The sequence below is a fragment of the Ambystoma mexicanum genome, chromosome 3p (genome assembly GCF_040938575.1).
Source record: "Ambystoma mexicanum isolate Mex_15411 chromosome 3p, UKY_AmexF1_1, whole genome shotgun sequence".
NCBI classification, from domain to species: domain Eukaryota; kingdom Metazoa; phylum Chordata; class Amphibia; order Caudata; family Ambystomatidae; genus Ambystoma; species Ambystoma mexicanum.
The window spans coordinates 942,876,719-942,892,278 of NC_090925.1; the positions used below are offsets into that span (position 1 = coordinate 942,876,719).

A 15,560-nucleotide genomic window follows, 5' to 3' on the forward strand; every position below is an offset into this window, starting at 1 on the left:
TATAACCATAGATGGAAGGTGGAAGTACACACTACGGAGGGTAAATAAAGCTTGGAAAATCCCCCGTCGTGTGCCCCTTCACCAGAATTTAACATCTATTTTTTTGAAAAATTCATTTTTTAACATTTTTTGGTGTTACTGTTTTGGGACAGCCCAATTACCTTCTGGGCTCTTCCCTACTAACCATTCATTGTAGAGCTAGGGTCAGTTCCCTCTCCTACCTATCCTCTTTTAGATAGGCGGACCACCACACGATCCCTAGGGATAGTTCACCCTGCAGGGACAGGGTGTTCTTCCAGCCAAGGTCATAATAGGTAACACATTTGGAGTTCCTTGACGCCCATTGGATACAAGTATCGGGAAGCTTTCGAGAACAAGATCACCCTCAACAAGACATTCCGTCGAGCGATACGTTGGTGGGGCATCCACGCGCATCTAGCGGCGGGCAATGACTTTCAGACCCCAGCACATCAGGAGACGGTGACGACGGATGCCTCCCTGGAGGGATGGGACGTGCACACCGGAGATCTCCACGCAAGAGGCCTTTGGCTACCGCAGGAGAAGTCATTGCACATCAACGTTCTGGAACTCCGGACTGTGTTTTGGGCCCTCACATCATTCCTCCCGTCCCTCAAGGGCAAGGTGGGGCGGGTCTTCACCGACAACACCACCACAATGTTCTACATTCGGAAGCAGGTGGTCACCAGATCCCTGGCCCTCTCCAAGGAAGCGTAGGATCTGTGGCACTGGGCCGTCGCCCAGGGAATGTTCCTGGTACCCTTTCATCTGGCAGGAGTGAAGAACACTGTCGCCGACTCACTCATCAGGGTGATGCGCTCTTGCCACGAGTGGGAGCTGTGGCAGGATCAAGTGGATCTACTATTTCGACGATGGGGCTATCCCCAGATCGACCTTTTTGCAACGGCGACGAACACCAAGTGCCGGAGGTTCGCCAGTACGTTTCCCTAGCCAGGGAGCATGGGGGATGCGTTCTCATTCCCCTTTGACGGCCTATTCCTCTATGCGTTTCCTCCGTTGCCGTTGCTTCTGCGACTTATCAATCCACTCAGATAATCCCGGTGCAGGATGATCCTAGATGCACCGGCGTGGCCGAGGCAGATATGGTAACCGGACCTTCTGGACATGTCAGCGCCCCTCCAGTCAAGCTTCCGGCAGACGCAGATCTTCTTGCCAGGGAAGGAGGTGCGATTCTGCACCACGACCCAGGGTCTCTGAACTTGCAGGCCTTGCTCCTGCAACGCTAAAGTTTGGTGGACAAGATCTCCTGGCGGACTGCAAGGAGGTGCTGGCCAAAGCCAGGGCTTCGTCTACTCTGAAATGCTACGGCCATAAGTGGAAGAGGTTTGCCGTCTGGTGCCGTGCACAGAAGCTCGATCCTCTACGGATTACGGCCCTGCAGGTGCTGCCGTATTTACTGTCGCTGGCCAAGGCAGGATTGGCCCATGCTTCCATCAAGGTTCATCTGGCGGCTATCTCCTGCTACACCAGAACTCTGGGGTGGTCGTCGTTGTGGTCACACCGCTTGGTCAAGGAATTCATTAAAAGACGTTTCTGTTCGTTCCCGCTGGTGAAGGCTCCGGCCCCGGCGGGGGAGCTCAATGTGGTGCTGACTAGACTCATGGGTCCTCCGTTCGAGCCTATGTATTCGGCACCGCTGAAGTTTTTATCGTGGAAGACAGCGTTTCTTGTGGCCATCACCTCCGCACTACGAATGGGAGAGATCCAAGCCCTCTCTTGTAAACCGCCTTACTTGACATTCCACGAGACGAGGGTGGTGCTGCGGACGCACCCCTCGTTCATGCCCAAGGTGCTGTCGGACTTCCATCTCAACGAGCCCTTTTTGTTACCTGTTCCGGGTGAGAGAATTTTGCACTTGCTGGATGTGGCTAGAGCGCTGAAGTTCTACGTGGACTGCACAAAGTGTTTTCGGAAGACATCACAGTTGTTTGTGAACTTTGGCCCTGTGAACCAAAGGAAGGCCCTCTCCAAGGCTTCCATTTCCAGGTGGCTCTCCGGCTGCATCACCCATTGTCATTGGTTAGCAAACAAACCGCTGCCTGGCCGTCCGACAGCCCATTCGACCAGAGCGATCGCTGCAACTACGGCGTTCCTGTCTGGTGTGCCCCTGCTGGACATCTGCTGGGCTGCTACGTGGAGGTCGACGCACACCTTCACAAAATTCTACTGCGTCGACCAGGATTCCAGGGAGGAGTCCAGAGTGGGCCAAGCAGTGATGCGCAACCTGTTCGCTTGAAGGTGAGCCTGGTGAGGAGTTAAGAGATGCTTAATGTTGAGATGTTGAAAAGCTTAATGTTGAGCCTTGCCACCTCCTGTGGTTGTGCATGGGTGTACTGCTATGTATTCTTTATTCATGAGCATGTGAATCCATGCCAGAACCCATGCTGGAGAAGGAACAAGTTACTTACCTGTAACTGTTGTTCTCCAGCATGGGTCTGGCATGGATTCACATGGGAACCCTCGCGCGTACCCCTCTACGGCTCTTCTCTTGGTCCTACTGCCTGTTTACATGCTACCAAATCTGAAGATGGCTTCCAGAGGAGGGGCTTAGATAGAGGGCAGTCATTGGGTGGGGGCAGTATGACCCAGAGACCAGTGATTGGTTGTTAGGAGAAAGACAGTACAGAAGTGAAACTGAAACTGATTTTTTCTTTACAGAGGATTCCCAGCCTGACGATGGGGAATATTCATTAGCATGTGAATCCATGCCAGACCCATGCTGGAGAACAACAGTTACAGGGAAGTAACTTGTTCCTTACACATTCGTATGCAGGCCTACTCCTCCTTTGAATGCCTGCTCTGCAGGCTCCCTCTCTGTCCTGGCCGCTCTCACTGTGGCCACTATCTACCGGCCACCTGGTCAGGTAACTTCCTTCCTCTCCGAGTGGGCGAACCGCTCCTCCTCCTCCCTCCTGGCCTCGACCACTGGAATCCACCTCCTTGGAGACCTCAACATCCACCTGGATGCTTCCTGTCCCTCCTCTGGACTCTTTCGCAACCTCTGCAACTCTTTCTCTCTCTATTCTCCCCTCAGGCCACACTCACTCTGCAGGGCACACTCTGGATGTTCTGATCTCCTCAGACCTCCCCCTCTCTAACCCTCTCACTACTCCTCCTGGAGTGACATCTCTCTTTCTCTACCCATCAGGCAGAGCCTATCCCCACACTGCCACCCACCTTCTCGGTCATCGGACCCATGAAGCGTGTGTCATTTGAGGATTTTGCCGCCACTTTCTCTCCACCTCCTGCACCTCACACCCTGACACAGCCTTTTCCAACCTCCACTCTTCTATCTCTGACACTCTTGATGTTCTTGCCCCTGTCATGAGGATCAGCTTGAAGCCTAAAGCCAAGTGCAACTCCTGGTAGGACTCACACCTCATCACCCTTAAACACAAGTGTAGGGTGGCTGAGAGGAAATGGCTGGCATCTTGTGCATCCTCCGACAAACTGGCCTGCCGTTTTCTCCAAAGGCAATACCGACTCTCTGTCCTCACTAAGAAGAGAGCTCACATTCAAACCTGCGTTTCTGCGGCATCGAACTCTTTAAATTCTGCAGGCAGCTGGTCAATCCTGCTGCAGTCTCTACCTCACCTGTCCCCTCCCAGGCCATCTGCACGGCCTTGGCTTCACATTTCATCTCTAAAACCCAGGACATCCTGTCAAAGGACAATCATCCTCTCCTCCGTCTCCTGCTACTTTCTCCTCTACCTCTGCCCTCCCTGCGACCCCCACCTCTCCTCCTCTCATCTCTTCCTTTCCTCTGTTAACCCCAGACGGAATTTCTAGACAAGTCCGATTCATGAAAGTCTCATCAAAACAGGTTCTTCCCTGTTCATCCAAAACCATCAAGGACCACATTGACACTCGCTCTAGCCGTGGCTGACTTTTGCAATCACTCTTTTGCCACTGGAACCTTCCCTTCCCCCCTGAAGCACTCTTATTTGCACCCTTTCTTAAGTAACCCTCTGCCGACCCCTCCTATCAGGCTAACTATCGCCTGATCTCCATTTCTCCTTTCCTGGGTAAACTCTAGGAAAGGCTGGCCATCGCCCAGCTTTATCTTCACACTGAATCTGTTGGTTGTCTCTACAACCATCAGTCTGGCTTCAGAGCAGCCAGAAGCACGGAAACTGCTCTCCTGAACATCCGCGAAGACCTGCTCTCTAACCTCGATGCCAATCCACCCCTCTGTCCTCATCTTACTCGATCTCTCCTTTGCTTTCGACACGGTCAACCATGCCATCCTGCTCAACCGGCTCCGTGATAACCTGGGTATCACCGATCAGGCCCTGGCCTGGCTGTGCTCTTTCCTCTCTGACTAACCCTCCCAGGTCCAACTTGGGTGCTTCCTCTCCTTTATCTCACTCTCTACCTGTGCTATTCCCCAGGGGTCTAACCCTTCTCCCTGGCTGTTAAACCAATACCTGGCACCTCTCGCCCACTGCATTGCTGATCTCTGCTCCAATTTTCAGTGCTATGCGGATGCCACTCAGCTCGCTTTCAGGCTGCACTCAGCCGCCTCCTCTCACTCTCTCATCCCAGATTGTCTGTCTGCAATCCAGGAGTTGTGTCCCGCTAATGATCTCTGCCTTCATGCCAGTAAGACAGAGATCCTCCTCATCGGCACGGATGCACCTTCCTTTCCTGTCACTCTCTGGCCGCCCACTCTGGGCCCTCTTCCTGCTCCCACCTGTGAGGCTAAGAACCTCGGGTTATCTTCGACTCCACACTCTCCTTCTCTCCTCACATCTCTGACGTCTCTAAGAAATCAAACTCCCAACTGCACCTCCTCAGAGATATTCTTCCATTCCTCACCTTCTCCCAAGCTCTAGTTCTCTCTAGGCTTGTCTACTGCAACAGCCTCTTTCTAAATCTGGCTGCCTCTAATCTCCGTCCTGTACAACTCATCCAGAACAGGACTGCAAGACTTGTCCTTGGCCTCAAGCCCAGGGATCTTCTCTCTCCAGCCTTGAAATCGCTCCATTGGCTCCCAGTGGCGGCAAGGATCAAGTTCAAGATGCCCTTCATTGTCCACAGGGCCTTCTGGGGCCTGGGACCGCAATACCTCCAACTCTCTCTTTGGAAATATGTTCCAACTTGAGCTCTTCGCTCCTCCATCTCCAACTCCTTGAGGGTCAGTCGCTTCTCCAAGCAACGATTTGGGGGCAGATCTCTTTCTTCGACTGGCGCCTTCCTCTGGAACAGCCTTCCTGCCTCTCTGAAACTTGAGCAAAACCATCCCTGCTTCCGGAAGATCTCCCAGACCTCCTCTCCCATCAATCCCCTCTGCACACTGGGAGGACAGAGGAGGCCCACGCACCAGTCTCTCGGTCCCGGCACTATTGGATCAGGATATGCGCTGTTGGTGGCCATCTTGTTGTCAACCTCCCGCGTTTACTTGCCGGAGCTAGTGTTGCAAGGCGCCAAACAGGACCAATGGTGCCTCGTTTCACGTTGGAAAAGCCCCAATTCTGACGCCACGATGTTCCAGTGCTCTTGTTATATTTTGTATTCGGGTTGCATCTATATGCCGGGATTAAAGCAGTATCAGTGTCGGACGGCCACAAGAGCTCAAAGGAGTTACGACTGCATTGGTTGTCCGCTGGCCACGCCCCCTAATAGTTTTCATTTTAATCACCACAAACCCTCCTATCGAATTGCACCCCGGTGCTTACATTTTTAATGCTATAACCTTGTAGATTTGACTACTGTGGTGACTTTTGTTATTTTACAGTTTCTTTTATTTTTGCTTGTATACTGCCTAAAAGATTTTATATTGAATTAGTATAATATTTAATATAACTGTAGCACAGTAAACCGATGCTCACTGTCAATTTGTGACCTATAATGTTGGCATACAGCTGAGTAGTAGTATTATGTTAACATTTTAGTGCTGCTTGTGTTTGCCATTTTTAGTCATTATGTTTAATGTTTTGTACCCATCTGTTCGTAACACATTAATTCCATTGCACGTTTCCTGGAAAGTAATATGTACTTTTAACACTTTGAAAAAACATTTTCATTCGCTTTATTGTTGACCATTCTTAGTCTTTCAATAGAGCAGTGCTATTAGTTGACGTTCTAGTGCCATTTAGGGGAGAATCCCTACACCCCTCCTTTATTAATAAAACAATGTTAAGTTTATGCCAATGGTAATCATGCACATTTTGTCATCAGTATTTTGTGAATTTCATTGCAAATGGTACTCAAATTTTAAGTAGCGTCTCATGCTTGCTTAAAGTTTACGACGGTTAAAAAGATATATGCAAGTAAATATGCCTTTAAAGTAAGTCCGTTTTAATTGCGTCTTTCACTTTTCATTGCATAGTGTGAAGAATGTCTATGTTGGCAGCATGGAGTCTGCATGGGATTATTGGAAGATGATTTACCAGAGAAATACACCTGTTACGTTTGTCGAAATCCTCCAGGTACATAATGTGTTCATTATTCTGTTACTGTTTGATTTCCAATGCAACCAATACAGAGCGCAGACAGATCCCGACCTAATATTAAAGCACATAAGGGAACAACTCAAGGGCTTTACACTCATGGTACACTATATACTCATACATCCTGTCCCCCCTCCTCCATCCTTGTGGGCGTCCCCCAACATGGGGACGGTACCGGAACCTTTGGCAGCAAAAAACTGACCGCTGCCCTGGGTGTGAGAACTCTCGTCAAAGCCCAGACCTCTGGCACCTCACCTCAGTCCCCTTTTCCACACGGATGGTGTTGGAACTTGCAGGTAGGTGCAGAGATTGTTTAACTTTCTGCTTGCTCCCCGTTGTTTTATTCTTCAATCCTCTTCACCCCGTTCAGTCCCTTGCCTCCTGGCTTGTTCCCCCTTTCAGTCCCTTGCCTACTGGCTCGTTCCCAGCCTCGGACCCCCACGCACTCTGTCTTGAGTGCCTGGGGCCCGAACACTGCTGGGACACGTGCTCAGCTTGCAGTGCTCTCGGTCACCAGGCATTGAAGAATGGTTTGTCACAATGGAGGGAGATCTTCCATGCTTCTTCTCCAGGTCATCTTAAATATCATCTCCCGGACCCCACGTCAAGACAACGAAGGCCCCTTGTTTAGTATTGCTCCTCAGCACTGAGACTCCTTCCCAGGGGTTTCCATGGGCAAAGGTATCTTGGACTCTGGTTCGGGCAGGCCTCTAAGGCTACCGTCTCACAAGCCCAAGGGCCCGGGGGCTCTTTCGGGTGCAATCCGTGTGCCGAACCAATGCCAGCAAGGCTACTGTATCCCACTCCGAGATGCACAGGAGCTCTACCGGGCGGTTCACTGAGGGGCGATCAAGGTCGTCCTCCTCGTCGGTCCCAAGGGGCCAAAGGATCGACGTGTTCTACCTCTAAGAGTTGGTCCTTAGCACGATCGAGCATGTCTGAGCCAGCACGGGGCCTTCATGCCCTCCCACCCAGGGCGTGGCGCAAGGCCACAAGATGGCAGATAAGCATGCAGCGGAGCCTGCTAGAGCGGGAGCAATCTTGGCTTTGGATCCAGGCCTACCTGGTCCCTCTGCCATTGAGTGGGCCACGCAAGAAGATTCCAGTCCCCTTCCCTCTGGAAGCGGCGGCGGACTATATGGTACAGGCGGTTGGTCTCCTCAGGGATACATCTATCCATCGCAGACTTACGGCTGCACGCCTCATGCGCCTTGGTGCTTCGATCAGGAATGGAGGCTCAACGCTGTGGAGGGCCGGCCCCCTCGTGATCCGGCGGCTTGCGAGGACAGCTACCTTCTAATGCGCTCCCCGCAGATGACTGCGCTCCTCAAGGATATAGTCCACCTGTGGGCCTTCTGGCGCTGCCCGTGCCTGTATCTCCTCCGGTCCAGGCCTTACCGGTTATTCAGACCCCTCCTCCTCCTTCTCCTGTACCACCAACACCTCCCCCTCAGCAACCATTGGATCTATCTTCGGGTCTGGATCAGGGGAAGAACCTGCCGCCACCTGTGTCCCTGGGCCCAGACTCCCCTCTGTCTGATAAAAGGGGGGTGGAGGGGTGATGATGATGACACCCACGACGACCAAGCCTCGGCACCTGTAAAGGCCTTTCATGACCGTCTTCAGGGCCTTACAGATTTCTTGGGGGTGCCCCATCCAGAGGAGGTACCCCAGAAGTTGGGAGAGATAGCAGAGGTTTTGGGCAAGCGCACCACAAGCCGTTCAGGCATTCACTCCATAAGGATGTCCTGCAGATGGCGAGAAAAGTCTGGTAGAAGCCCAGGGCCAATGCCCAGATGAACAAGTAATTAGACAACAGGTTCAGGTTGGAGGATGGGGAGCCAGTCTTCCTGGCCACCCACCCCTGCCTCACTCTTCAGTGGTGGCTGCGGCCTTGCTGTATTCTAAACCATGATCTTTTTCGTCTTCCACCGCAGGACCCTCCTCCAGTTGTCTGTCCAAGGAGGACAAGGTTCTTGAGTCATTTTGCAAACAGTGCTACATCATCTCAGAGCTGCACTTGCGGCAAGCGAATGCCAACACCCTACTAGCATCGGCAAATCGGAAGCTGTGGCGGGAGCTCGGGGAGTATCTCCCTGATGACTGAACGGGTTATGGCTGGTGGCAGTGGATACTACTTTTTATATTCAACCGCGAATATATTCATATGGGATTTTCCCATTGTTTGAGGCTAATATTTTTTAACATAGCCTCAAACATACCGCCGGTTTATTTATTTAATATTAATTCACCGGTTGGTATTTTTTGCCAGAACTCGGTTCCAAAATGGCGTTTGTGTTCACTTCTGTGACTCCAACCCAAGTCGAGCCCTTTGTTCCACTTTTTGGCGGGCTTCTCCACAGAAGCCTCCAAAAGTGATGCCACTCTGTCTGGGTACCACAAGGGGTTTGGGAGGGGGTTTAGGCACCCTGGACTGAGTTGCCTCGGCAACTCAAGTCGCACTCTTGTGTGATTGGCCCAGTGGTGAGCCGACCGGCTCACCACTGGAACTTCAAAGAACCGATGAGAAGCGGAGAAGAAGACGGCTGCTGCACCTCCCGAGTCCCAGTGAAGCCCTGCTGCAGTCCTGAGCTATCTACCCTTCAACGACAAGAGATGATCCAGTCCGGAGTCGTCTTCCCTTGAGCATGGTGGGATGAACCAGCTCACCTTCCACAGGCAGAGGATCCTCTTCTTGGTCGAAATCGCTGCACACAGCTTTAGTGGTCCGTATAGCCATCTGAAGAGCCTCTCCTGTTTTAAAGGAGCGCACTTTTTATTCACCCTTGCTTTGCTGCTACTGGCTTCATCCCGGGGTAGTGCAGATCGCTCCAGATGTCGTCCTTCTTGTCCCCACGACTGAAGCTTCAGGACCTGTGAGTCTGCAGAAACTACCAGGAACAACTGATGTGGCACCAGCTCTTCTTCATACGAATAAGGTACTGTGTCCGACTTCGAGGAACTTGGGTGAACCCCTTTTCTCCTCACCAAAGGCTTGTCCTTATCTTCCTTCCCTCTTATAACTTTGGCAGGGATTGCTGGCAAATGCCAAGGTAGCTACAGGATTGCACATGCACTTGGAATCAAATGCCAGATGCACACACCATTGGTAGTGTTTATACCCAGGTACTCCCATCATTTGCCTGGTATTTCCATCAAATGTACATGTTCTTGTTTACCTCACATTGCCAAGAGCTGTCCTCATATAATCTGTACTCTTATGTCCTGTCCTCTTTCCTCCATACTGCTTGGATGTTCCTCCTAGGCACAGGAGACAGAACCTTTTTCACCAGAAAAAAAACACCTTCCCCTGGGAGCATGCACTACCCTGACTCTGCCCACCGGCGCCACTCCTCAGTCCCCTTTTCCGCGTCGACGGGAACTGGACGATTTCACCAGTGCTCCTGGGTTTGGCCCTGCCATGTAATACCACGCGCTCTTTCTCTATCTTTTTGTCTTTTATCTCTCATCTAGGTACCTGCTCCGCCGGCGTCACAATCCTCCCCGCCGCATGTCGACTTCGGGTGGCTTCAGCAGGTGCCCACGTCCGAATCCCACACTCTTTGCCTTTGCTGCCTTGGCTCCGACCACCGCTGGGAAGGTTGTACCACGTGCAACGCATTGACTCCACGCGCACTCAAGAACAGACTAGCTAGGTGGAGGGAGCTCTTCGAAAGATCGCCTCCAGAGACCTGAAGAACTTCGCCAAGCGGAGATCGAGGCCCAAAGGCCACTATTTTCTATCGCACACGGCAAGGGCGACTCCTTCACGAGGAGGCACACACACACACACACACACACACACACACACACACACACACACACAACCTACACACACACAACCTACACACACCTACACACACACACCTACACACACACACCTACACACACACACACCCTACACACACACACACACACACCCTACACACACACACACACACACCCTACACACACACACACCCTACACACACACACACACACACACACCCTACACACACACACACACACCCTACACACACACACCCTACACACACACACACCCTACACACACACACCCTACACACACACACACACCCTACACACACACACACACCCTACACACACACACACACACACACCCTACACACACACCCTACACACACACACCCTACACACACACACACACACACCCTACACACACACACACACCCTACACACACACACACCCTACACACACACACACACACACCCTACACACACACACACCCTACACACACACACACACCCTACACACACACACACACCCTACACACACACACACACACCCTACACACACACACACACACACACACACCCTACACACACACACACACACCCTACACACACACACACACCCTACACACACACACACCTACACACACACACACCCCCTACACACACACACCCCCTACACACACACACCCCCTACACACCTTGGCCTACAGTTTATCCTTCAGTGGCGCAGGGCAGGTTTCTCCTGCTACCTACGCAGAGTGCGCCTCAGCAGCCTCCAGCCACTCCGTCAATATCGCCTGCCACCTCTTCAGCCTCCGAAGGCAGGTTCTTCGAAAGGATTCTGGCTCTGATGCAAACCCCCCAAATGGGGGCCATCCTACATGATGCAGTCAGGGACTTGCTCCCTCTAGTCATTCCTCCAGTTCCACAGACACCGGCCCCTGCAATGCCAGCTGCCGTGCCAGTTCAGGCGGCTGCACAACAACCTCTGCAGCAGCCTCCGGCTCAGGTCCCCACACTGCAGCCCACTGCGCCAAGCACTCCACCCGCTCGGGACCAGCCAGACGTCCTGGTGAACACAGACAAGGAGGAGGACCATGACACACCATCATCAGCGAAGGGTTTCCACGACAGGCTTGCAGGTTTGGCAGAATATTTGGGCCTTCCTCAACAAGAGGTAGAGCAGCCCGAGGAGGGGGTCCTGGCAGAAGTCCTCACCCTAAGACCCCCTACCAAGACGGGTGTCCCGATGCAGAAAGATGTTGTGGCCTTGGCCGAAAAGGGGGTGGCTCGAACCACCCTCAGCCCAACCTATCACTAAGCGCCTTGATGCCAAGTATAGACAGACGGAAGGGGATCCACTCTTGCTGTCAGCGCACCCTCAACCGCATTCTTCAGTGATTGCTGCGGCGTCACTCTACTCTAAACCTCAGTCGTCCGGGGCCTCCTCGTCCTCGGTGCTGCTAGGCAAACCAGAGAATATCTTGGAGGTGTACGGGAAGAAACTGTACTCCAATAACTCCTTGCACCTGCCTCAATACAACGCGGTTGCCATGCTGGCAGCCGCTAACCAGAGGCTTTGGTGGGAAATAGCGGACTTCCTTCCAGAACTTCCGGTGCAGAGCCAGGCACGCTTCGAGGCGGGTCTAGGAGAAGCTAAACTGGTTGCACAGGACATCATGGAGTCCACCGTGGCCCATATCAATACCCCTGGCCGGGCCATCTGCATTGCCACGGACATGAGAAGGATGGCTTGTCTTCGGGCTACTAAATTTAACCCTGATGTCCAAGGAACACATATTGGACCTTCTCCAGCATTGGATCTTTCATGCTGTGAAAATTTCCCGTCATCAGGTTGGGAAACCTCAGTAACTTTAACGTAGCGTTTTTCTATGGAAAACTTCGACACTTAGTGTCCTATCGACGTCTTTTTTGGGTGCTTTAGGCTACATAAATAGGACGTCTGGTATAAATAGCCCCGCCCGCGGCTTCCCTTCAGATTTCAACCGTCTACAAACTGTTGGCATCACCTCGTGTTTGCTCTTCGTGTTCTACACATGCTTTTGCTGGGGCCACCATGTCATCTGTGGGCCCGAAGAAATCGTTGTTTAGGCCGCTTGAGACCTGCAGCCTAAAAAATATCTACGAAGGGGATGGGCATGCAGATTGTCTGTATTGCCTGTATCACAATCATTCCGCGGACAACTCTGAAATTTGTCAAGGTTTTTCCGCAGAAGACGCTGAAGGACTGCAATCACCGGTTGATTGGTTGGCTCAACGTAGGTACTTACCCGGGTTCGGAGGTTGGTTCGGCCTGCGGGAGCAAGTCCTCTGCTATGGCGGTGAAGGTGTCTTCTTCACACCAAAGGACGAAGTCAGCGGAACCCCCCTCTAAGAAGCAGTGCACTGGGGTGCCGACGACGGAGGTTGTGAGAGGCGGCGAGGCCTCTGGATCCAGGTCGGAGCATCAGAGTAAAGGGTTGCCTGCCCCCTCTCTGGACAAGCCTTCGAGAACTGACAAGTCGAGGGAAGTGAATGCTAGGCCGGGGAAGTCGGCGGTGCTGTCGCACAAATCCTCGGCAGTGGATAAGTCGAAATCCTGAGCGTCTTCCTCATCGACAATGGACCGCCATAGGTCTTCCTCAGGCCGTGGGTCTTCTAAACATCATTACAGCTCTATGTCCAAGCGGTCCGCTTCGCCGGAGAAGGCCAGGCATGTGGCCTTGATTCCGTTGCTGAGGGGTTCGTCTATGGAAGTCCCTCCATAGACAGTGGTTGTGCTGCCTTCTCTTCCTTCATCGACCGTTGTGTCGTCCGCTCCGTCAGCGACCGGGCTGGATGCCTCGATGATCGAGGCGGCAGGTGTTCCGCTATTGCAGTCCTCGGCTCCGCTGGGGCTCGATGGTGGTCTGTTGACTACAGAGGGGCCGTGGATGTTTGGGTCCGGCTTTGCGCCTTTGGTCCCGTTGGAGATACTTCAGCAGGACCCCACGACGTATCCTGTGGACTCGAGTCCGGAAGAAGAAAACAAGCCGTTTTTCAATCTGTCTGCATTGGGACTGCAGTCGGCTAGGCCGTCTATGTCAGAGAGCATTGGGGCTGTCCTGCCCCAGTTTCCATTGGTGAATCCGCACTCCATGCTGTCCATGCAGGCGCTGAGCACGCTACAGTCACTTTTGTGACAGTTGGATGCGCGGCTCCCTGTTCCTCCGAGCCCTTTGGTTTCAGTGGAGCCGGTTGTGCCTATGGTGCCTCGACAGAAGGTTGGGGTGGGATCCCCTCGCTCGAGTCTCCAGACGAAGTCTCTTCCGGTTCGGCCGCCATTGCCGTCACTGGTAGGGTTCACCCCTCCCAGAGGACATCCGGAAGAAGGGAAGCTGGTGGATTCGGATCCTGTTAGTGTTCCTCATGACACGCTGTTGACGGTGTTGTCGTCTCCCTGGAGGACGGATACCTGGAATACGGACCCTGAAGTGGATCCTCCAAATAGCCCGGCTCAGCCGTCTACACCGGATGATGTTGGCGCTTTTCACATGATGTTGGCAAAGGCTTGTCAAGAATTTGGCCTTACTCCGGAAGAGGAGAGAAATGACTGTTTTCTCTTTGATCACATGGGAAAGCGGCGGAAGGCGATCTGCGCACGATGCACCATCCTTTTTCGGAGCCGGCGGTGAAAGGATGCCTGGCGAAAAAGTTTAAAGCGCTGGAATCTTCACCCAAATGCCTCACGTCGCAACCCATGCCAGAGTCGGTGGTGTCGGCGGCGGCTAGTCGGAAGGCGCGGAGTCAGCACAAGTGCCACGCCCCCAAACAGTAAGGGCCGTAAGCAGGATGCGTTCAGCACAAAGGTGCTTACGGTGGGCGCTACAACTGTAAAGGCGGCCAACTCCTTGGTCATTATGGCCATTACGACAGGGAAAGGTGGCACAGGTTGGCCCCACGCTTGGATCATCTCCCTGAACCTTAGGCAGGGAGAAAGGGGGAGGACCTATTCAAAAAAAGGGGCACTAGTAAATTATTTGAACTAGTTATACAGAATCACACTCGGGATTAAACATCTAAAACAAAATTGAATAGAGGAAACATGTTAAAAACATGTTAAAAACATTAATCACAGAGAGACAACAAAACAAGGGCAGTGCAATAGTTGCCCAATTGGACATGAGTCTTAACATTGTTGTCTCTCTGATTAATGTTTTTAACATGTTTCCTCTATTAAATTTTGTTTTAAATGTTTAATCCAGAGTATGATTCTGTATAACTGGATGTGCTCCCAGGATCTGAAGGATGCTTATCTGCACGTTCCTATCTGGCAGCTGCATCACCCCTTCCTACGTTTCAGGATCATGGGCTGCCATTTCCAGTACAAGGTACTACCCTTTGGCCTCAACTCAGCCCCTAGGGTATTCACCAGACTATTCACCAGACTCCTGAATGCGGTGGCAGCCCTCTTCAGGGCCCAAGGCCACCCTGTCTACCTGTACCTGGACGACTGGCTCGTCAGGGCGAGATCTCCGAAGGGAGTTATACACACCTCCTCTGCACTTATGAACACACTCCACGACCTGGGGTTTACTATCAACCTCAAGAAGTCTCAGCTGGAGCCCACGCGGAACCTCACCTTCCTGGGCCTCATCTGGGATACGAGCTCCGAGAGGGTCTTTCCATCAGAAGACAAGATCACAGCCATCAAGAGGGCCAAATCGCACTTCCTTACCAGAGCAGTAACCTAGGCCTGGTGGTACCAGCACTAGGGTATGATGGCAGTAGTTCTAATGGCCGTGCCCCACACCAGGCTCAGGATGAGGAGGTTACAGCTGCACTTCTCAGCTTCATGAAATCGGGAGAAGGGCTCCCAAGCGGAGCTGATCAGCATACCTCCTTCTCTCCACTCGGACCTCTCATTGTGGTCCAAGGACTGCAACCTGCGGACGAGCACGCCATTCTGGCAGCCGACCCTGCAGGTCACCATCACTACAGACTCCTCCCTGGAAGGCTGGGGCACCACTCTGGACAACCTCAGCGTCCACAGAGTCTGAACCCGGCAGGAACAGGAGTCCCGTATCAATTGGCTGGAGCTCAGGGCCATCTGGCTAGCCCTCAGAGCCTTCCTTCCGCTCATTGGAGGCAGGACAGTACTTATCCAGACCAACAACTCCACCAGCATGTACTAGGTCAACAAGAAGGGGGGTACCAGTTCCCCTCCACTGTGCAACCTAACAGTCCGCATGTGGGAATGCGCCCTGGAGAACAACATCTACCTCACGGCCATCCACCTCCCTGGGGAGGCCAACTTGGAAGTGGACAGACTCAGCA

At 52.6% G+C, this 15,560-nt stretch overlaps 1 protein-coding gene across 3 annotated transcripts in view; it reads left to right on the forward strand.

Annotated features, from left to right (window-relative positions):
• The window catches only part of PHF20 (PHD finger protein 20), a 2,392,123-nt gene that overhangs the window by 2,023,926 nt on the left and 352,637 nt on the right, over positions 1-15,560 (forward strand). For all 3 annotated transcript variants that reach the window (XM_069652246.1, XM_069652248.1, XM_069652247.1), the window contains exon 22: positions 6,371-6,470. In XM_069652246.1, coding sequence (XP_069508347.1) covers positions 6,371-6,470 — 100 coding nt within the window. The remainder of the gene's footprint in view (positions 1-6,370; positions 6,471-15,560) is intronic.